The 22,881-nt window shown below is 44.2% G+C and overlaps 1 protein-coding gene across 14 annotated transcripts in view; it reads right to left on the bottom strand.

Moving 5' to 3' along the window:
• The window catches only part of EIF4G3 (eukaryotic translation initiation factor 4 gamma 3), a 502,573-nt gene that overhangs the window by 119,777 nt on the left and 359,915 nt on the right, over positions 1 to 22,881 (bottom strand). For 7 of the 14 annotated variants that reach the window (XM_044996525.1, XM_044996530.1, XM_044996526.1 and 4 more), the window contains 3 exons: positions 9,576 to 9,664; positions 6,059 to 6,308; positions 664 to 821 (listed from right to left, as the gene is read on the bottom strand). In XM_044996525.1, the coding sequence (XP_044852460.1) occupies positions 664 to 821; positions 6,059 to 6,308; positions 9,576 to 9,664 (497 nt within the window). The remainder of the gene's footprint in view (positions 1 to 663; positions 822 to 6,058; positions 6,309 to 9,575; positions 9,665 to 22,881) is intronic. The other 7 variants (XM_044996527.1, XM_044996533.1, XM_044996528.1 and 4 more) reach the window with 1 other exon arrangement.

Below are 22,881 nucleotides of genomic sequence, written 5' to 3'. Positions count from 1 at the left end.
ACCCGCTGCTGGCCGCTTCCAGGATGCAGCATGGTCCGTGGTGCCAGGACAGGCAGGCAGCCTGCTTTAGCACCTCTGCTGCGCCACTGACCAGGAGCTGCCCGAGGTAATCCAACCCCAACCCTGAGCCCCCCCTCCTAACCCAGAGCCCCTTCCTGCACCCTGAACCCCTCATCCCTGGCCCCATCCTAGAGCCTGCCCCCCAGCCCAGAGCTCCGAACCCCTCCCCAACCACAACCCCCTACCCCAGCCCAGAGCCCCTTCCCACACCCAAACCCCCCGTCCCCAGCTCCGTTGAGTTGCAGGCATCAACAATTTTTTTCAACTGGGTCACCAGAAAAAAAGTTTGAAAACTACAGCCCAAGCCTGTGTTATTTTATAATATGTGGCTTTAACCAAATACCATCTCCATTCCCTTGCTGACAAAACATATGCCAAAAAGCTCACCAAATACTCTAGTTTGCATTAGAATCGACAGTCATTTATATTAATTCCTGATGGTAACTGAATATGCAATAGAACCATGAACTTGGATGTGTTGTTAGCTTTGGGAAATTCAGATTCTTGGCATTTAAAAGGTAAACCCCCTCTTTCTCATCCAATTCCCATTCAGTCAAATGATTCTTAGTATCTTCACCTCTTTATTACAGAATTTGCACACACCTGTTTTATTGGGTCTCCTCTCACCTTGTCGAGGACCACATCACTAATGGGAGGCAGCCCTTCCGGTTTCTGTATACAGGCAGGCATGAACTGGAAATCCAGCAGGAACTCCCTATCATATTGCTTCTTCCCTTCGGGATTCATGGGCTTCCACTGTTCTGTAATGATACAAGACAGCTCAGGTTCATAGGCAACACAAAGAGCTTTGCTCCTGGAAAGTACACTTTAGATAAACCTGGAGGAAGGTAACTTTGGCTAAAATTGTTTTTTTAAATTTTCACTTAGGAAAAAACAAGTTAAATTGTCAGAGCATAAGCAATGGGGAGCACACAGCCAAGTCCAGGAGGAGTCACATAAAGTACTAAAGTCACCAACTTTCACCCATGACTAGATGCTCGACACAATAAAAATCCAGAATAGAGCTCTTTTAGGTAAACAGATTCAGGAATGGAGGAGCAAAATCAGAGTTTTTGAAAAGATGGCAACAAAATGCTTTGACTTCTGAGCACTCTATGCTGGGAGTAGAACAGAGTTCAATTGCAGCTTGAAAATTTCAAAGTTTTTTGCTTTACAATGTCAATGTTTAAGGTAAGACAAATGGCAGAACCATGAGGGACAAGGACAACTGCAGATGAGCAGTCAGGCACACGTAAGGTATTAAAATTTTTCACCAATTTATTTAGGGTTTTCTCAAAAGGAGGAAGCTGATTGTGGTAGGGAAAGAGAATAACTTGCTTGTCTGAGAACAAAGTGTATACCCACATTCTACAGAAAATTAGCATCTGAGGATCTGGAGCCATGATTTTCTCTGCTGGCTGCAGTGTTTGAAATTAGAAAAGAAAAAAACCAAAACTATCTACCTCTCATAACAGTTGTTCTTCGAGATGTGTTGCTCATGTCCATTCCAAGTAGGTATGCGCGCTCTGTGTGCATGGTGGCTGGATGGCTTTTCCCCTAGTGGTACCCATCGGGTCAGTTCAGGTGCCCCCTGGAGTCACGCCTTCATGGCATCGCATACAGGGCCCTGCCAACCCGCCGCCTCTTCAATTCCTTCTGTTCACTCCAACAAAGGGATAGGCGTGTGAGTCTTGAAATGGACATGAGCAACACATCTTGAAGAACAACAGTTACGAGAGGTGGGTAACTGTTTTTGATTCTTCGAGTGCTTGCTCACGTTGATTCCAATTAGGTGACTATCAAGCAGTACCTTAGAGGTTGGGTTGGAATTGACTCACCGACTGAAGCTCTGCTCTGCCGAATGCTGCATTGTCCCTGGAATGCTGAGTAATGGCATAGTGAGAAGTAAAAGTGTGGACTGATGACCATGTCATGGCCCTGCAGATCTCCTGGATTGAGACCTGTGCCAGGACTGCCGCCGAGGAGGCCTGTGCCCTTGTGGAATGTGCTGTCAGTGAGGGGGCAAGTATCTTTGCCAAATCATAACAGGCCCAGATACAGGACGAAATCCACGATGACTTTGGGAAGACACCAGGAGGCCCTTCATCCTGTCTGCTACTGCAACAAAAAGCTGGTTCGATTTTCAAAATGGCTTTGTCCGTTCAATATAAAAGGCCAATGCCCACCGAACATCCAGGGAATGGAGTTTTTGTTCCCGGCTATTAGTGTGTGGCTTAGGGTAAAAAACTGGGAGAAAATGTCCTGATTGGCATGAAACTAAGATGACCTTTGGAAGAAAGGCTGGGTGAGGCTGAAGCTGTACCTTGTTCTTATAGAAGATAGTGTAAGGAGGTTTGGATGTTAGGGCCCTAAGCTCGGATACCCTCCTAGCTGAGGTTATTGCCACCAGAAATGCCACCTTCCTTGACAGGTAGATTAGTGAGCATGTCACTAAGGGCTCAAAGGGGGCTCCATTAGTTTTGAAAGCACTAGGCTGAGGTCCCATGTAGGGATCACAGTTGTTGTACTCGCAGGTATAACCTGTCATGTCCTTTAGGAAAACGGCCAACTACTGGGTTAGCGAACACTGATTGGCTAGCAACCCCTGGGTGAAACACCGAAATGGCAGCCAGGTGAACCTTTATTGATGACATCAACAGTCCTTGCTACTTTAAGTGCAGCAGATAGTCCAAGATTAAGGGTACTGATGACTGCATCGTAGAAATATGATTCCATAACGACCAAATCGAGAATCTCTTCCACTTGGCCAAGTAGGTGGCCCTAGTGCACGGTTTCCTACTGCCAAGGAGGACTTCCTTAACGGGCCCCAAACATGTCAGAGCTCTAGTGGATTTAACCATGAAGCCTCTATGCCGTGAGGTGGAGAGATTTGAGGTTGGGATGCCGGAGACGGCTGTGGTCCTGGGTGATCAGGTCCAGAACTAGGGGCAGGATGATCGAGGTGTCCACTGACAGCTCCAGGACAGTGGTATACCAGTGCTGACAGGGCTAGGTTTGACGCTATCAATATCACCAAGGCTCCTTCCTTTCTGACCTTGAGCAGAACCTTGTGGACAAGTGGAATAGGCAGAAATGTGTAGAACAGGTGGTCCTTCCAAGGAAAGAGGAATGTGTCTGCATATGAGCCCGGACTGAGATTCAGGAAGGAGCAGAACTGCTAACAACTATCTTAACTATTTACAGATTAAACTAAGAGTCCACTAGGAGATCGCTCAAGGCGCAAACGAGAGACGGGAACGCTCCAATGACTATCACTGGCAGTAAGAAGGAACTGAACGGGTGGCGGGTTGGCAGGGCGCCTGAACCAACCTGACAGATACTGCTAGGAGAAAAACCTTCCGGTGACTGTGCACGCAGCAAGCGCACACCTACTTGGAATTAACATGAGCAAGCACTTGAAGAAAACATCTACTAGCTCAACAGCCAGGTTGATTAATCAGGCTAATAAAGGGGAAAACACATTTTTATCTGAAGAAAAACATATGAGATTCTTTTTTGTGTGTTTTACTGAGACTGAACTGCATTGCTGTTTCCTACCTCAGCCTATTCTATTAAACTTTTCTTCCTACATCTTTCTACTCTTTCCTCATTTAATTCCTTTGAACCTTGAGTTCAGATTCTCTACATTATGACATCACCCACAACCCTATGACCACAAAGAGAAACTTTTTCCAAACAACAAGCTTTTCATTGAGAAAGACAATATACCATATACAAAGGATTATAATACCTAGACCTTTTACAGTGATTTTCACCCACAGATCTCGAAGTATTTTTATCACTATGCTCATTTTACATATGGGGAAAACAGGGCCTTTGCCAGTTCAGCAGGCGAGAAATCCAAATCCACTGGACCACACTGCTTCCCATTTGTATGTGGATAAATATTGAAAATAGCAAAAATAACAATTACATACACTCAACTTTTTCTCTTGGAAGTTTCCTAAAAAGAAATTATAGTGTGAAAAGTAAGCAGATAGTAAATGTCAGAGACAGCCTTCTTACATGCAGAGCAAACCAAGGCCAAATGGAGAATTCTTCCTAAAATCTACTAAAAGGCAAAATCTGGATAGTTTTGAAAAGATCTAACAACTGATGATTATTGTGCAAACTAGTCAAGATCACCTTGCAGAATAAAAATAAAGTGCTCTTTGCTTTCAAAAGGGATGCACTTGTTTCATTCCTTTTAGGAACAAGTTAAAGCACTGCCAAACCACCCGAAAGGTCTGAAATTTGTAGGACTATTGACTCTGCATGACGTTTCTATTAAAAGACATCTTACAAATTGCAGGTTTACTTTAAAATCTGTTTACCTGATAAGTAGGTGGTCTACCATAAATAGATAGTAGACTACCAGAGGCTTTTTATTTTTTTGGTAGCCATGCTATGAATTATCATGCTATCAATAGATTTGCTCATTTCTGCAAGTTAATATAAGAAAAGCTACTCTGATCTTCAACAGAATGGAATGCTGCAGAAGCAGCAGCAGTGTAATTGGACTACAATAGTTCCTCCTCTCCTATATCTCACTCCCCAGATTTGTGTCTGTGTTCCTTACCTATTTTACTTAACACTTTATATTTATTAAGCTATTAAGGAAATTGTTTCATTTATTCAGAGGAAACCGTATCTGAAAAATTAAATACTTGAAAGTTGGTACTAACCACAAGTAAAGAATATGGCTTAAGAGTCTTTGCTAAACAGGTGAGACTATACTGCAGTTCAGGCTATACAAAATAAATACTATCATTAATAGAACAGGTACAGCATCTATAACACTAAGTACCAGGAAAATAATTGTCTTCTTGGAACCCACACTCTAATCCAGGGGTAGGCAACCTATGGCACGCGAGTTGATTTGCAGTGGCACTCACACTGGCCAGGTCCTGGCAACCAGTCCGGGGGGCTCTGCATTTTAATTTAATTTTAAATTAACCTTCTTAAACATTTTAAAAACCTTATTTACTTTACATACAACAATAGTTTAGTTATATATTATAGACTTATAGAAAGAGACCTTCTAAAAACATTAATGTATTACTGGCACATGAAACCTTAAATCTGAGTGAATAAATGAAGACTTGGCACACCACTTCTGAAAGGTTGCCAACCCCTGCTCTAATCATTTGACAACAGAATAACATTCCATTGCTTGATTAGGGCTAGATAACTAGGATTGGACAGAATATTAACATGCATTATTTATTTTTTTTATTTAGCATAGACTTGTAAAGGATCATCTTCTCCAATTCGGACCAGTTTAGAAATGGAAGGTTTTGAATGTCTAGATGTAAATCAGAGGCCAGTAGGTTAGATTAGATCATATGCAACCCCTCTGGCATTAAAATCTATGAAATTGTATAAATGGGTATTTTTTTTTAAACTATACAACTTGGTTTGGTATTCAGTAGTTAAATCTGATAGTGTAATCTTTTAAACCAACTTTAAATTAAGATCTGTTGTTTTATATTACAGCAGAGCTACTATACTAATGAAAAGATCTGATGGTTCTGTTTTGTGTGTCAAATATTCTCATGTCTCTTCTAATTAAAGTTTCTAAAACTAAGAGGACTTTCAAAAGCCAGGCGTGTGGCAGCTACCTCACACAGCCACTTGCACTTGTGCTGAAGTCATCTATACACAGACATATAAATTAAAGCAGCCAGGAATTTTCTTCTCCTCTCACCCTCTTCCTCTCCAGCCCTCTCTTCTCTATCACCACCAGAAAGGAAAAATTACACTTTCAATCTTATGTCCTCCTAGAAGGGCTCTCTAGGCTTGTAGATTAGCAAAATCCCAATACTGCTAAATATTGTAAAACACAACATCTCCCCAGTGTGAGTATATTGCTTTTAGTCCATAAGCATCCTTCTTTTCTTAGGGCCTATGTTGAATTTCTTACTCATCCTGAAGGAAGGGGGGAAGACAGAAAAGCAAAGCATGCATGCATTCAGGCAGGCTGGAAGGCCGGATTTACCTGGTTTATACTGGTATACTAGCCCTTCACCAGAGCTCTCTGTGGAGCCTGAATTAGCATCAGGTCCTCCCCTCTCTGAAACACACTCAGCACCATTACGTATAGGCTCTTCTTCCTGCTCTCCATTTTCTTCCACAACTTTTGCTTTTTTAAGTTCAGAAGTATCTCTTTCCAGGTAGAACCCAGGGCTCATTTTATCCTGTTCAGATTCAGGTACTTTGTCACCTGAAAGTTCCTCTTCTGCTTTACGCTGAAGCAGAAGCAAGAGAGAGATTCTGATTAAAATCAACACCCTTTCCAAGACACTCCGTATGTGAAGCGGCTACATACTATTCACTACAGCACATTTGCTCAATGATATAATGTATATGTATCTTAAACTGTGACATGTACCACTATAATGAAACAGAGTAAATAAGATCATTTACTCAAAACACAATATCTCTTTCTGAGGTAACCCATTATGAATTAACAGTGTAACTGGAAGGGCTTAATATTACCTATAAAGTCTACATGTACTGTTGAGTTAGAATGGAAGGAACAGTTAAGCCCTGTAATATGAGGATCAGGAGTAACAGATAGCAATCCAAACCCATGCAATCTCTCACTCCCTCATCTGATGGAGAACAGCAGCTCCACTAAAAGCAGTGCAGAACCCTGTTCATAGGGGTCATTTCTTTAAATGAAAAATACAAATTGGAGCAGTTTCCAATAAATAATGCTAATATAACACACAAATGCAATTTCATCTGGCTTTTATTTTTCAGGAAATCCCATATTTTGTATGTTAATTTTAGAATGCTCCAAGGGGCAGCCTTATTCTGATTACATACAGTGAAGTGCTAGGAACACAATTTTCCTGGGAGAAGTCCAAATTCATACCACATTCATCCATTAAACAAATGGTGTAATTAATTTATGATGCTTAAAAGAGGAATTTGATCACTTCGCTATCTAAAACGTAGCATTAAAAAATGCTTTCTGCACTGTCCTAAGTAAAGAATATGTAAATTTACAACATTTTTCTTTAAGTAAATTTGGCATTAGTGAAAATGCCAAATGGCCTTGGAAACTGAGTCCTCAACTGAGTGATAAAAAAAACACACAACAACTGCAAGTTTTCCTGACATTGCCCCCTGCCAGTATACTTCACACCCTGGCTTGGAAAAGGGCATGATGATGACTTCAATTTCCACGATGCATTTAATAATTAGCCTTTCTGTTGAATATGCCAACCAGAGGGCAAACTGTGATGGTAGGATATTTAATGTGAAAGTGTGATATGGGCACCTGTCCACTAAGAACTGGATATACACATAATTAGACTGTATGTCATTACTGCAGAGTAAAAACAGGCACCTGCTGACACCAAGGATGAGGCTCCTAGTACATCCTCATTGACAGGTGGATGTACTAGGAGCAGAGACTCATGCTTAATTCTGCAGATACAAGCAACTTGGTGCAACATACTTCTACAGTGGAAGGATGACAGAGCTCCAATAAAATGATTTGAGCGATGAGAGAAAATTGTGGAACGTACAGCTTGTCCATATGCAGGGTGCTCTCAGAAGAGACAATGAATAATGCTTCCATTTACCCAGTTTGGCTAAAGGCAGCCAGTTTTTCTAGTTGTGCTGATAAAGGACTGTTTTAATCAATCTGATTATAGGCTCTATTGCTAACTCCCCCTTTTTCATGACTCTTCTAATTCTAGATTTCCCCAGATAATTTAAAGCACATGTTGACAGTAACCCCACAAGAATGTAAACATAATGTCATTGGGCTCCCAGTAGCTTTCTCCAAAGTCATGCCAGTGCTGTCACTCATGCTGGACACCAGGGTTGTGTGTGCAGAACAGGTCAAATCAAACCATTTACAAACATGCCTTATGAGCAAAAGTTTTAGTTTAACTTTCAAGTTACCTTTGCATTCTTCATAGTGTACCAGACCATGAACAATTCCACCACTCAGCATGTTTAAAATTATTTACCATAGCATTTGACAAATAATAACTATAGTGGGTCAGTGCATATTTAGAAGAACTGAAATAAATTTTCAAAATACATTTTTTAAACTATGAATAAGATATGTGGATTACTGTTGATAAATACAGTTATGAATGCAACACTTATGTGTGGGAAGAGGATAAATACAATGCAACTATACTGACATTAGAAGAGACCCCTGCCCCATGTCTCTCATTCCCTGGAAAAGCTGGTACTGGGAATGCTGCAGTAGCAGCTCTTGTCATTCTACAAGCTGGAAAGTTTGATTGATAGGAAGGGTAGTAACCAAGATATGGACCTTTGGGGTAGCAAAAACACAGTTAGGACAACTGGGGAAGAAAATAAGATATCACTGGCTGAAAAAGTAGTGAAAACTGAGAAGGTTTTTCTACCATCAATATCTATGTATGAACTTCCCTCCACTCTTATCCTCAGCATAGCACCACAACATGTAAAAACGTAGTTACTGCTAAAGGACTGACAGCACAGAGCTGATAGCACATAGAAAAGCAGATGATGAACTGCAGAAACTAGTTTAACCAGCAACGTGAGGAGAGAAAACCCACCAAGACAAACCTAATGAAATTAATGCACTCGTATTAATTTTTTGTTTGTCTCTGTACAAAAAGTAGAACTCTCTCAGACTTTCAACAGTTTCTGCACATTTAAACATGGCCTACATGGGAAGAGGACTCCAAAATGAGGCCTTCTAGTGGCAATAGTTGCAACTCCCTTTACTCTGCTACACATTACAGAAGTAACCCTATTAAGACTCCTAGTGTTCTGACCCTGAGAGACCACCACTGCCCTTTAAAAGTCAAATTCTGCCCTTGAAGATGTACTGCAATAATCCCATTGAAGTCAACAGGAGCTGTGCAAGTTCATCCAAAGGTTATCATCTATCCCTTAATAGAGATGGTGGCCCGTATCAGACTACCAGAAAGAAGGACCTCACACCAGTGCAAACTTGAGAGAACAGGTAGAGGGAATCTCAGATTTGCTGAACATTTTCTCTATTCATGTAGCTATTGTTGATATGCAGGTTTGCATGAATACTACCATGCTTTCACATCTTGGCTTCTCCAGCTTGATTCTGCCACAAAGACATAGTTCTTTGTTCATGACATCACAAATACAGCATTGTGAAGGGGAAAGGCATGCTATGCCACTCAATACCAACAGCTGAGGCTAATTATTGAGGAGCTCTAATGGGTTCCAAAGCAAGACCTGTGCAATCCTTCATTTGAACTACATTAGTTACGATGTGTGACCCAGAGAGTGGGGAGGATATAAATTAGACAAAATGAATGCATATGTAGGTATCCAAAAGAGCTGCAGACTAGATATCTGTTTAAAGTATAATGGAGTGTATCTGACAGTGTGCCCCCACAATCAAGTCCATTTACACCTTCTAAGCTAAATGAGTGGTAGTGTGTGACCCAAGCTAGCCTTACAAGAGGGTTACACATTGTCTTGAAAGTAAGATATAGGAAGATTACACTACCCCTTACCTCTGTTTCCGCCTCTAACACCTCCTCAGTGGCTTGGGTCCGATCTTTTGGTTTCTTCCACATCTTTGGTGCAGCTACAGCTGTTTGGGCTGCAATACAAGTTTACGCCCATTACTTACCAACACCAAATCATGGTTAGAATGGTCTGGTCCTGGGAACTACCTTCACTCTCACTTGGGCTTTGTTTTCAACCACATAGAAAAATAAAAATAGTTCTATAGATGGTTTGGCTAAGATCCAAATGATCAGTTTTTACCAAAAGCAGTGACAGCTAAGTGGCCAGAGCAATGTTAGAACAAGACAGATTTTGTTTTACAAGCTATTTGTTCATACTCTAAGACAGGGGTGGGCAAACTACGGCTCATGGGCCACATCCGGTGTGCCAGCTGATTTAATCCAGCCCTCGAATTCCCGCTGGGGAGCGGGGTCTTGGGCTTGCCCCGCTCCCACTTCCAGCCCAGGAGTGGGGTCGGAGGCCAGTCCGTGCGTGCTGTGACTCCCGGAAGCAACAGCATGTCCCCCTTCCAGCTCCTATGTTTAGGGGCAGCCAGGGGGCTCCATGCGCTGCCCTGTCCGCAGGTGCCGCCTCCACAGCTCCCATTGGCCGCAGTTCCTGGCGTAGGAGCCAGTGGGGGAACATGTTGCTGCTTCTAAAGTGCTGCCTGGAACCTGTACCCCTGACCCCTTCCATACCCCAACCTCCTGCCCCAGCCCTGATCCCCCTCCCACCCTACAAAACCCTTCAGTCCCAGCCCGGAGCACCCTCCTGCACCCCAAATCCCTCATCCCCAGCCCCACCCCAGAGCCCGCACCTCAAGCCAGAGTCCACACTCCAACCCGCTGCCCCAGCCCAGAGCCCCCTCCCGCATCCTGAACTCTTTTCTGGCCCCATCCCAGAGCTCTTACCCCCAGCAAGAGCCCTCACCCCCTCCTGCACCCCAACCCCAATTTTGTGAGCATTCATGGCCCCACCATACAATTTCCATACCCATATGTGGCACTTGGGCCAAAAGGTTCGCCCACCCCTGCTCTAAGAAGTACTTTACAGAGCAAGGAGTTAACAACTGGCAATACAATAATAATGTAGGAAAATACACAGCAATACTTCATACATTAAAAGAACAGGAGTACTTGTGGCACCTTAGAGACTAACAAATTTATTTGAGCATAAGCTCTCGTGGGCTACAGCCCCCTTCTTCGGATGCATAGAATGGAACATATATTGAGGAGATATATACACATACAGAGAGCATGAAAAGGTGGGAGTTGTCTTACCAACTCAGAGAGGCCAATTAAGTAAGAGAAAAAAACTTTTGAAGTGATAATCAAGATAGCCCAGTACAGACAGTTTGATAAGAAGTGTGAGAATACTTACAAGGGGAGATAGATTCAATGTTTGTAATGGCTCAGCCATTCCCAGTCCCTATTTAAGCCTAAATTGATTGTATCTAGTTTGCATATCAGTTCCAGCTCAGCAGTTTCTCCTTGGAGTTTGTTTTTGAAGCTTTTCTGTTGCAAAATTGCCACCCGCAGGTCTGTCATTGAATGACCAGACAGCTTAAAGTGTTCTCCTACTGGTTTTTGAGTGTTATGATTCCTGATGTCAGATTTGTTATAATTGTTTGAAAGAGCACTACTATTGACAGAGATACTGGGTTATGCTTGATAGATTTTTCCCAATGACTATCCTAATTTTTTTAAATTTCTACCTCAACAGTGACCAGAAACAAAGCAGAAGGAATCATGTTTTAATATCTCATCCAAAAGGATGGCACTCTATATGTGCAACACCTTGCTGGCAACATGCTTATGTTTAATTATGTTTTTAATGAATTTCAAAAGCCAATTAATAATTCTTTTTATCATCACCAGCTGGTTGAATGTATAACATTCAATTTTTCCCCTCAAAAGTGAAAGACCACAAGGAATACTAATACTCAAGACAGACAAAATATATTTATCCAAAATCTCTGTGATCTGTAGAATCAGCGCTACCAGGCTTGGGAAACACACATATGCTTAACTAGAAGCATGCAAAGAAACCCAGTGAAACGAATAGGACTGCTCAAATGCTTAAAATTAAGCATGTACAAAAGTGTTTGCAGGATCAGGGCCTCAACTGCTAACTTTTCTCTGTAACATCTGTAGAACAACATGGCATGTACATACTGCAACATAAAACAATACAATGGAATTAAGAGGCTTTACACACAGATGACTGAAGGGAGAGTGCCTAAAGACAATGCACCAATACACATTAAGTATGGAACCGTAATTACATCCTAAGTTGTTGACATTTGTTCCTGAGGGGAAAAAGGAAATTGGGTTCATAAAGTTCCCAGTGCCCAAAAAGATACCTTGGTGAGTCAGTGGCTTGTTAACAAAGGTTAGTTTGACTATGGATTTTTGGAGATATAACTGGAATCAGCAGAAATTATTATAGCAAATATGGCAGTTAGAACATGGTATGTGACAAAATATACTGCTACAAATACTGAGACAGTCGCTCTCTCTATGGAAGATAAGAAAGATGGCTATAGCAATATATACTAGGCTAATTAAAGTGGAATTCATAATATGAACACAAAAGTAAGCTCTTGATAAACAAAATATCCCAACTTCGTCTCATTCTTTTATATAATGCATGACAATGCTGAGAGCAATTTCATCTTAAATACCAGTCATAACTTGGTTGAAAAACATTACGTACGCATCAGCTGTAACCAGCCTAAAATTCTGAACAACAACTTTATACAACTACTGAACTTAATACAGTACTTTTCATCTGTAGATCTAAAAACACATTAAAAGGAGGGCAAATATCTACTTTACAGATGAGGAAACTGAAGTACAGAAAGAAAAATTTGTGACGAAGTGGGAATTGCCTATAATATTTTTATGACTCCTATATGTGTCGTTTCCCTTTGCATCGCTACCCAGTGAGTGTGAAAGGGCCAAAGCTGCTCCTGGAACAGTCTGTGTATCACCTCACTGTCTGTGGTGGAATGAAGGATCATTAAAAAATCTGGTTGAAACTGATCCATACCAACAAAGAATCTAGAAAGACAATAAGAACTGACACCTAACAGCAGGAAACCTCGGCAGGAGGAATACATGAACTCAGCTGGAAAACAAAGGAGAAAGGCATCAGGTGGCTGGAGTAAAGACTACCCTTTGGGGAGAAACAGGCTCTCACCTGGGACTAAGGACAAGGGAGAGAGCCAGAGCCAGAAATGTAATGCTTCTCTGTGCTAACCTAAGGACTTGCAGGTTCTGTAGCCAGGTCACTAATAAACTGTTACTTTGCTTTGAAAAGGCTGCCTGCTCTTGCTGCAAATATTCATTGAAAGCATTGCACCCTAAAGGAGAACAGTCTCAGCTGAATTCACTGCAGAGAGTTATGGAGAGAGACAGAGATTGCTGAGACCTGAAGGCCCAGTCTTGGAATCTCAAGAGGCCACAGGCCTGCCCCTATGGAACTATAGGAGTACTTGTGGCACCTGTTCTTTTTGCGGATACAGACTAACACGGCTGCTACTCTGAAACCTATGGAACTATGTGAGTCCTTGGGGTCCAGCACACTAACGGAGTCACTCCCAATGGACAAGTCACATGCTGGGACATATATCATATCCTGAAGATCTATGATGAAAGTGACTTGCCTAAGGCCACCCAGCTGGTCTGTGGAAGAGCTGGACAAATAACCAGTCTTTTGACTCCCAGGCCAGTGCCATATCCACTGGACCATGCTTGTTAAGAAAATTTAAATTTAAATGTACTGAAGAACCTTGCTAATTATGAATAATAGCTGGGAAGATTCATTATAAATGACTGAATATTGAAAAGACAAGATGGCTGGGTTAGTCTTTTATTGAACCAACTTCTGTTGGTGAGAAAGAGAAGATTTTGAGCTACACCGAGCTCTTCTTCAGGTCATAAACTCATAGTGATAGGAGTGCTGTCTCTTCTATTAAAAGTTTGCTAACGTGGGAAGAAGCTGCCAGATTTTTGTGCAGATTATAAGAATCTGTGGTTTAGCAAAGTGTGGATATAAGTGAGAATCCACTATCAGTGAGAGAATGCAAATAGTTTAAGCCCTACATTTCATCACCTTCTGTGCTATAGTTTAGTAAAGAATGTCCTCTGGAGTTTAGAAGTCAATTCATTTTTTTATTTTATTTTAAACAATTCCATGGAACTCAACAAAGTAAAGCTGCACAAGAGTGCTCTCATGTTGCTGGCTCTGCAGAAGCAGCAATGAGCAGAAATCAAGACAAACATTTTCAGGCTTTCAAAGTTGTGCAGCTATACAAAAAGGTATTTAACAATTGGCTTAACAGTGAAATCCTTGCTCGTCTTAAACACAAAAAAACAGCTTACAAGAAGTGGAAGATTGGACAAATAACCAGGGAGGAGTATAAAAGTATTGCTCAGGCATGCAGGAGTGAAATTAGGAAGGCCAAATCACACTTGGAGTTGCAGCTAGCCGGAGATGTTAGGAGTAACAAGAAGGGTTTCTTCAGATATGTTAGCAACAAGAAGAAAGTCAAGGAAAGTGTGGGCCCCTTGCTGAATGAGGGAGGGAAGCTAGTGACAGAGGATGTGGAGAAAGCTAGTGTACTCAATGCTTTTTTTGCCTCTGTCTTCACAGACAAGGTCAGCTCCCAGACAGCTGCACTCTGCAGCACGGTATGGGGAGGAGGTGACCAGCTCTCTGTGGGGAAAATAGTAGTTCGGGACTATTTAGAAAAGCTGGACGAGCACAAGTCCATGGGGCCGGATGCGCTGCATCCGAGGGTGCTAAAGGAGTTGGCCGATGAGATTGCAGAGCCATTGGCCATTATCTTTGAAAAATCATGGCGATCGGGGAAGGTTCCGGATGACTGGAAAAAGGCCATCTTTAAAAAAGGGAAGAAGGAAGATCCAGGGAACTACAGGCCAGTCAGTCTCACCTCAGTCCCTGGAAAAATCATGGAACAGATCCTCAAGGAATCAATTCTGAACCACTTAAAGGAGGGGAAAGTGATCAGGAACAGTCAGCATGGATTCACCAAGGGCAAGTAATGCCGGACTAACCAAATTGCCTTCTATGATGAGATAACCGGCTCTGTGGATGAGGGGAAAGCAGTGGATGTACTATTTCTGGACTTTAGCAAAGCTTTTGATACAGTTTCCCACAGTATTCTTGCCAGCAAGTTAAAGAAGTATGGGCTGGATGAATGGATGGTAAGGTGGATAGAAAACTGGCTAGATGGTCGGGCTCAACGGGTAGTGATCAATTGTTCCATGTCTAGTTGGCAGCCGGTATCAAGTGGGGTGCCCCAAGGGTCGGTGCTGGGGCCGGTTTTATTCAATATCTTCATTAACGATCTGGAGGATGGTGTGGACTGCACCCTTAGCAAGTTTGCAGATGACACTAAACTGGGAGGAGTGGTTGATACGCTGGAGGGTAGGGATAGGATACAGAGGGGCCTAGACAAATTAGAGGATTGGGCCAAAAGAAATATGATGAGGTTCAACAAGGACAAGTGCAGAGTCCTGCACTTAGGACGGAAGAATCCCATGCACTGCTACAGACTAGGGACCGAATGGCTGGGCAGCAGTTCTGCAGAAAAGGACCTAGGGGTTACGGTGGACGAAAAGCTGAATATGAGTCAACAGTGTGCCCTTGTTGCCAAGAAGGCTAATGGCATTTTGGGTTGTATAAGTAGGGGCATTTCCAGCAGATCGAGGGATGTGATCATTCCCCTCTATTGAGCACTGGTGAGGCCTCATCTGGAGTACTGTGTCCAGTTTTGGGCCCCACACTACAAGAAGGATGTGGATAAATTGGAGAGAGTCCAGCGGAGGGCAACAAAAATGATTAGGGGCCTGGAACACATGACTTATGAGGAGAGGCTGAGGGAACTGGGATTGTTTAGCCTGCAGAAGAGAAGAATGAGGGGGGATTTGATAGCTGCTTTCAACTACCTGAAAGGGGGTTCCAAAGAGGATGGATCTAGACTGTTCTCAGTGGTAGAAGATGACAGAACAAGGAGTAATGGTCTCAAGTTGCAGAGGGGGAGGTTTAGATTGGACATTAGGAAAAACTTTTTCACTAGTAGGGTGGTGAAGAACTGGAATGGGTTACCTAGGGAGGTGGTGGAATCTCCTTCCTTAGAGGTTTTTAAGATCAGGCTTGACAAAGCCCTGGCTGGGATGATTTAGTTGGGTTTGGTCCTGCTTTGAGCAGGGGGTTGGACTAGATACCTCCTGAGGTCCCTTCCAACCCTGAGATTCTATGATTCTATGAATATCCCCCTAAAACTGCTGGCTGTTTGCAGATGAGAAATGCTACTGTGAAGGGAAGCTGTCACTGAAAACGTTGTCTTTTCAGATTAAAAGGATACATTTTCTTAAAAGAAATCACTACGGCTTCTTGGGCTCCATTCTCCCCCTGCCAGCTCAGACCACCCCTTTGTGACACTCAAAACATCCATACAGGCAACAATGAAGACCAATTAAAACCCAAGGAAATATAATCAACTTGATGTGTTTGAGTTGGCAAAGGTACTTATTTTCTTTGCATCACCTTTTATCTCTTACACATGGAGTGTGCTAAAAAGTCATTGTCAACATCATTTCATTTTTATATTACATTTATTATATTATAATATATTTTTTCACATCCTTGACACAAGGAATACAAGTAATATAAAAATGACTCAATCCTGCAAAGTGCTGAGCACGGACCTCATTGTGAACCGTGTGTACTCAACACTTTTCACAAGTGCTCAGCACCTGCCAGAACTGAGACATAAGTCACTCCTAATCTGTCACTGAACTTCTCTCTCGATGAGGTTTTTTAAATTTCGTAGATCCATTTTCCTCCCATTAACTGCAAAGCCCATTGCAATATACTAGCACATTTAGAAGGTATCTACAACTAACATCAGAAGGATGGCAGGAAATAGATTAACTGTAATATTGTGTATTTTAAAAAAATATGTCTCCATAAGTATTTTACAAACACATAGCTTGTTGATAATTGTTCTGGAATGGTTTACTATTACAACATTGCGCCATGAAACAGAAGTAAATGACAATGCACAAAGTGGTACAACATATTTATTTAAAGCTTGATGCATCAGCCTTGTATTCCAATCCTACAAATGTCATTATCATTTTAAATATATTACTTGAGAGAGGACAAATGACGGTGGGGTGTTTTATCAAGGTTTTAGTGGCATGAAGATGGTGGCGAAGCCACTAATGAATTATGCAGGTCATCCCAAGAAGTGCCAATAAAATCTTCACAACTACTCTACCATGTGTTTCATATTTGCTGCATGGTTTATAGAGAAACTATTTAAAAATACTTCAGAGCCTTACAATGAGATGCATTGTTACAATATTTCATTTCTCCCTGTAAAATCAAATCCCAATGGAATTCAAAGAGACCTGGGCACCTAAATCATTTTAAGATCCTTTGACAAATCCAGCCTGAGTCCAACTGGTCACAACACTGAGGGAAAAGACAATGGTAACAAACAACTTACAGAATTTATTTTACATACGTATGACAACTTCACAATTTTAAGGTCTGATATCATGTGACCTTCCCTAGCTAGAAGTGTATGCTGTATAGGTCCCAAAGGAAAGCTGGGAATTTCTCCTTAAACTTGCCACTGGTGCAGCACAGAATCCTTCACCTCCCAGAGCAATGAAATTTTGGACAGGAGAGAAAGAACATAAGAACAGCCATATTGCGTCAGACCAATGGTCCATCAAGCCCAGTATTCTCTCTTCCGACAGTGGTCAATGCCAGGTGCTTCAGAGGGAATGAACAGAACAGGTGATCATCAAATGATCCATGCCCTGACACCCATTCCCAGTTCCTGGCAAACAGGCTAGGACACTATAGAGCATGCTTTTGCATCCCTGCCCATCCTAGCTAATAGCCATTGATGGACCCATCCTCCAGGAACTTACCTAATTATTTTTGAACCTGGTATAGTCTTGGCCTTCACAACATCCTCTGGCAAAGAGTTCCACAGATTGACTGTGCATTGTGTGAAGAAATGCTTCCTTTTGTTTGTTTTAAACCTGCTGCCTATTAATTTCATTTGGTGACTCCTAGTTCTACTGTTATGAGAAGGAGAAAATAACACTTTCTTGTTTACTTTCTCCACACCAGTCATGATTTTATTGACCTGTATCATATCTCCCCTTAGTCATCTCTTTTCCAAGCTGAAAAATCCCAATTTTATTACTCTCTCCTCACACAGAAGCTGTCCTATACCCCTAATGTTTTTCTTGCCCTTTTCTGTACCTGTTCCAATTCCAATATACCCTTTTTTGAGATGGGGTGACCACATCTGCACGCAGTATTCAAGATATGGACATAGCATGGATTTATATAGAAGCAATATTATATTTTCTGTCTTATTACCTATCCCTTTCCTAATGATTACCAACATTTAGTTAAAAGAGGAGTACTTGTGGCACCTCAGAGACTAACAAATTTATTTGAGCATAAGCTCAACATTTAGTTAGCTTTTTTGACTGTTGCTGCACATTGAGTGGCTGTTTTCAGAGAACTATGCACAATGACTCCAAGATCTCTTTCTTGAGTGGTAACAGCTAATTTAGACCCCATCATTATCTATATATATGTAGTTGGGATTATGTTTTCCAATGTACATTATTTTGCATTTGTCAATACTGAATTCCACCTGCCATTTTGTTGCGCAGGCATCCAGTTTTGTGAGATCCCTTTGTAACTCTTTGCAGCCTGCTTTAGACTTAAGTATCTTGAGTAGTTTAGTATCATCTGAAAATTTTGCCACTTCATTATTTTAAAAACAGTTACCTATCTTTCATAACTGGTGCTCTTCAAGATGTGTTGCTCATGTCCATTCCATTCTAGGTGTGCGCGCACCCACGTGTGCAGTAATCAGATATTTTTGCCTTAACAATAGCCGTAGGACCAGCTTTGGTGCCCCCTTGAGTGCTGCACTCATGCGTTGATATATCAGGCGCTGCCGGCCCTACATCCTCTCAATTCCTTCTTGCCAGTAACTCCGACAAAGGGGCAGGAGGGTGGTTATTGGAATGGACATGAGCAACACATCTTGAAGAACAAAAGTTACGAAAGGTAGGTAACAGCTTTTTCTTCTTTGAGTGCTTGCTCATGTCGATTCCATTCTAGGTGACTCACAAGCGGTGTTCCCTTTAATTTTTCCCACCCATGTGTGGAATTAATTTTGTTATGTCCACCAATATGGAGGTGATGTGTCACACATCACCTCCATATTGGTGGACATAACAAAATTCATGTGGCTGAGTGGGGCTGAGAGTTTCAGAGTGTGGGAGGGGGCTCAGGGCTGGGGTAGAAGGTTGGGGTGCATGGGGGATGAGGGCTCCAGCTGGGGGTGCAGCCTCTGGGTTGGGGTTGGGGATGAGGGGCTCAGGGTTGCGGTGAGGGCTCTGGCTGGGAGTGTGGGCTCTGGGGTGGTGGTGCAATGGGGGTCCCCAGCGCTACGGTGGGGAGAGGACTCACCCCTGCTCTCTCTCCTCACAGCAGCATCTGGGCTGGGGCAGGGAGAGGCACCTCTCCCTGCCGTGGCAGATCTAGGCCAGCCTAAGTTCAGGCCGGGGGAGGGGGTGCCTGTTGCCCGGCCACAGGTTTGGTGCTGGGGTGGGTTGGGGTGCCTGTCCCCCGGTCACATCAGGTTCGATGCTGGGTTGTGTCGGGTCGGGGAGAGGGGCACCGCGGCAGGTCTGGGGCTTGGAGAGAGGCAGCTGTGTGGCCGCACAGCTTAGAGGGAACTTAGCTCACAAGCAAAATCAATGGAGGTGGACTCAGAGTTCACAGTCTTGCAGCTTGCAGCACTGCTTAGACCGAATACACTGTTCTGAGGCCCAACACATGAACTTTTTCCATTTGGCCCTAAGTCACTTTGGTGAAGGGTTTCCTGCTACCCAGCAAGACCTGCTGAACATGGGCTGAGCATGCTCATTTGCCCACACTTAGCCATGCAGTAGCCAAGCCATCAAGTGCAGCGCTGCCAGGTTCGGGTGCAAAAAGCTGCCATAGTTCTGGGACAGCAGATCCGGCCAGAGGGACAGCTGCAGTGGGGCTGCTACTGAAATGCTCAGTAATGTGCCTAACAAGTGCTGGCAAGGCCATGTGGGGCTACTAGGATAATTCTTGCCCTATCTTGCTTGATCTTCACAAGGACCCTGTGAATCAACCGCACTGGTGGGAAGGCATACATCAACACTCCCGACCAAGGAATGAGAAAGGCGTCTGACAGGGTGTCAAACAAAACACATGGCATTTTCTGTTCTGCCTGTATGTAAGCAGGTCCACCTGGGGAGTCCCCCACCCCTAGAAGATTATGCTGACCACCTCCAGATGGAGTGACCACTTGTGGCGAGACGAGAAAGTCCTGTTGAGATGGTCTGCCAAGATGTTCCTGGTTCCAGGCAGGTGAGTGGCTATCAGATGAATGGCATGCCACTCACAATGGTGGAGAGCTTCTTGACAAAGGGCCAAAGACCTGGCACCGCCCTGCCTGTAGATGTAATATATCATGGTGATATTGTCCATCAGGACCTGCACCACATCTGCCCTTCAGGTGGGGCAAGGAAGCCTGGCAGGCTAGGTGAACTGCTTTGAGCTCCCTGACACTGATGTGGAGGGCCTGATCATCCTGCAACCAGTGGCCCTGGGTGCTCAGTTTGCCCAGGTCCGAAGCATCAGAGACCAGGGTCAACGATGGGGATGGGGTTGTGAAGGGGACTCCCTCCAACACTGATCCAGGGTCTAACCACCAATCCAGGGATGACCCGGCACCCTGACTACCCGGTCTAGGTCATGCATGTTGGGCATGTAGACTGCTTGCCACACTTGCAGATGCCGGAGATGGAGCCAAGCATAGCTGATCACAAATGTACACACGGCCATGTGGCCCAACAGCCGCAGGCAGGTGTGAGCTGTGGTGAGCTGGTTGTTTTTCACATGGGAGATCACGGCTGATATGGCCTGAAAATGCGCTTCCGGAAGGAAGACTCGGGCTTGTGTGGAGTTGAGAACCGCCCCAATGAACTCTATTTGCTGGACAGGCATTAAAATGGATTTTTTCTCATTTATTAACAAGCCCAGGTCATAGCATGTGGAACGCATCAGACCGAGGCTCCTCTGCACTTGCTCCCGAAACCTGCCTTTGATGAGCCAGTTGTCGAGATATGGGAAGACCTGGACCCCTCGACATCTCAGGTAAGCAGCTACTGGCGCCATACATTTTGTGAACACCCTCGGGGCTGATGAGAGGCCAAAGGGCAGCGCCATGAATTGCAAATGGCATCTGTCCACTATGAAATGGAGGAAATGTCTGTGACCTTGGAATATGGAAATAAGCATCCTTCAAGTTGAGGGTGGTGTACCAGTCTCCCGGATCCAGAGAGGGGATGATGGAGGCCAGGGAGACCATGCGAAACTGCAACTTTTTGAGAGACTTATTGAGGTGATGCAGGTCCAGAATGGGTCTGAGGTCCCCTTTTGCTTTTGGGATTAGGAAGTAGTGGGAATAGAACCCTTTTCCCTTCAGGTCCCAAGGGAACTCCTCCACCGCCCCCAGGTACAGGAGGTTCTCAACCTCTTGGATGAGTAGTTGCTCATGAGAAGGGTCCCAGAAAAGGGGAGATGGAAGGGGGGCGAAAATTGCAAAGTATAGCCCTGAGATACTATGTCCAGCACCCAGTGGTTTGAGGTGACCCACGACCAGGCTGAAAAAACGGTTACTTACCTTTGTAACTGTTGTTCTTCGAGATGTGTTGTGCATATCCATTCCAGTTAGGTGTGTGCATGCCGCGTGCACGTTCGTCGGAAGATTTTTACCCTAGCAACCCCAGTGGGTCAGCTGAGCGCCCCCTGGAGTGGCGCCATAACGGCACCGCATCTATACCTCAGCCGACCCACCCAACCCTCAGTTCCTTCTTGCTGGCTACTCCGACAGTGGGGAAGGAGGGTGGGTGTGGAATGGATATGAGCAACACATCTCGAAGAACAACAGTTACAAATGTAAGTAACCGTTTTTTCTTCTTCGAGTGATTGCTCATATCCATTCCAGTTAGGTGATTCCCAAGCCTTACCTAGGCGGTGGGGTCGGAGTGAGACGTGGCGGAATGCAGGACCGCAGAGCCAAAGGCTGCGTCATCTCTCGACTGTTGGACCAGGGCATAGTGCGAGGCGAAAGTATGAACGGACGACCAGGTCGCCGCTCGGCATATCTCTTGTATCGGTACTTGCGCCAGAAAGGCAGCGGAGGACGCTTGGGCCCTGGTAGAGTGGGCGGTGAGATGGCCCAAAGGGACATTAGCCAAGCTATAACAGGTGCATATGCACTCTGTGAGCCAGGAGGAGATTCGCTGCGACGAGACAGGAAGACCTCGCATCCGGTCAGCAATTGCCACAAACAGTTGCGGGGATTTGCGTAACGGTCTTGTCCGATCAACATAGAAAGCCAACGCCCTACGAACATCAAGGGAGTGAAGTCGTTGCTCTCGCGAGGATGCGTGAGGCTTTGGAAAAAAAACTGGAAGGAAGATGTCCTGGTTATTGTGGAACGCGGACACTACCTTCGGGAGAAATGCCGGATGTGGACGTAGTTGCACCTTGTCCTTATGAAAAACGGTGTATGGTGGGTCCACCATGAGCGCTTTGAGCTCAGAGACCTGTCTAGCTGATGTGATAGCCACTAGAAAAACTGTCTTCCATGACAGGTACAGCAAGGAACAGGTGGCCAGCGGCTCAAAGGGTGGGGACATGAGCCTGCTGAGGACGAGATTGAGGTCCCAGGTGGGAATCGGGTGGCGCACCTGGGGGTAGAGACGATCAAGGCCCTTTCTGAAACGAGTAGTCAGTGGGTGAGAGAACAGCGTATACCCTCCCTCACCGGGGTGGAAAGCGGAGATAGCCGCTAAGTGCACCTTTATAGAGGACAGTGCAAGGCCTTGCTGTTTCAGCGACCAGAGATAGTCAAGGACCATTGGAAGCGGAAGCTCTGAAGGAATAGCGTCGCGTGCTTGAGCCCAGCAAGCAAAGCGCTTCCACTTGGCCAGGTAGGTAGATCGAGTGGAAGGCTTTCTGCTGCTCAATAAAACGTGCTGCACGGGAGCAGAGCAGCGCAATTCCGACTGGTCTAGCCACTCAGGAGCCACGCCGTGAGGTGGAGGGCCGTCAGGTCTGGGTGACGGAGAGTGCCGTGATCTTGTGTTATCAGATCCGGGTGAAGCGGCAGAGGAATTGGGCTGGCTACCG

This window comes from Mauremys mutica, chromosome 21, assembly GCF_020497125.1.
Source record: "Mauremys mutica isolate MM-2020 ecotype Southern chromosome 21, ASM2049712v1, whole genome shotgun sequence".
NCBI classification, from domain to species: domain Eukaryota; kingdom Metazoa; phylum Chordata; order Testudines; family Geoemydidae; genus Mauremys; species Mauremys mutica.
The sequence above is the reverse complement of the archived record's forward strand: the minus strand, read 5'-3'. Positions and strand labels throughout refer to the sequence as shown.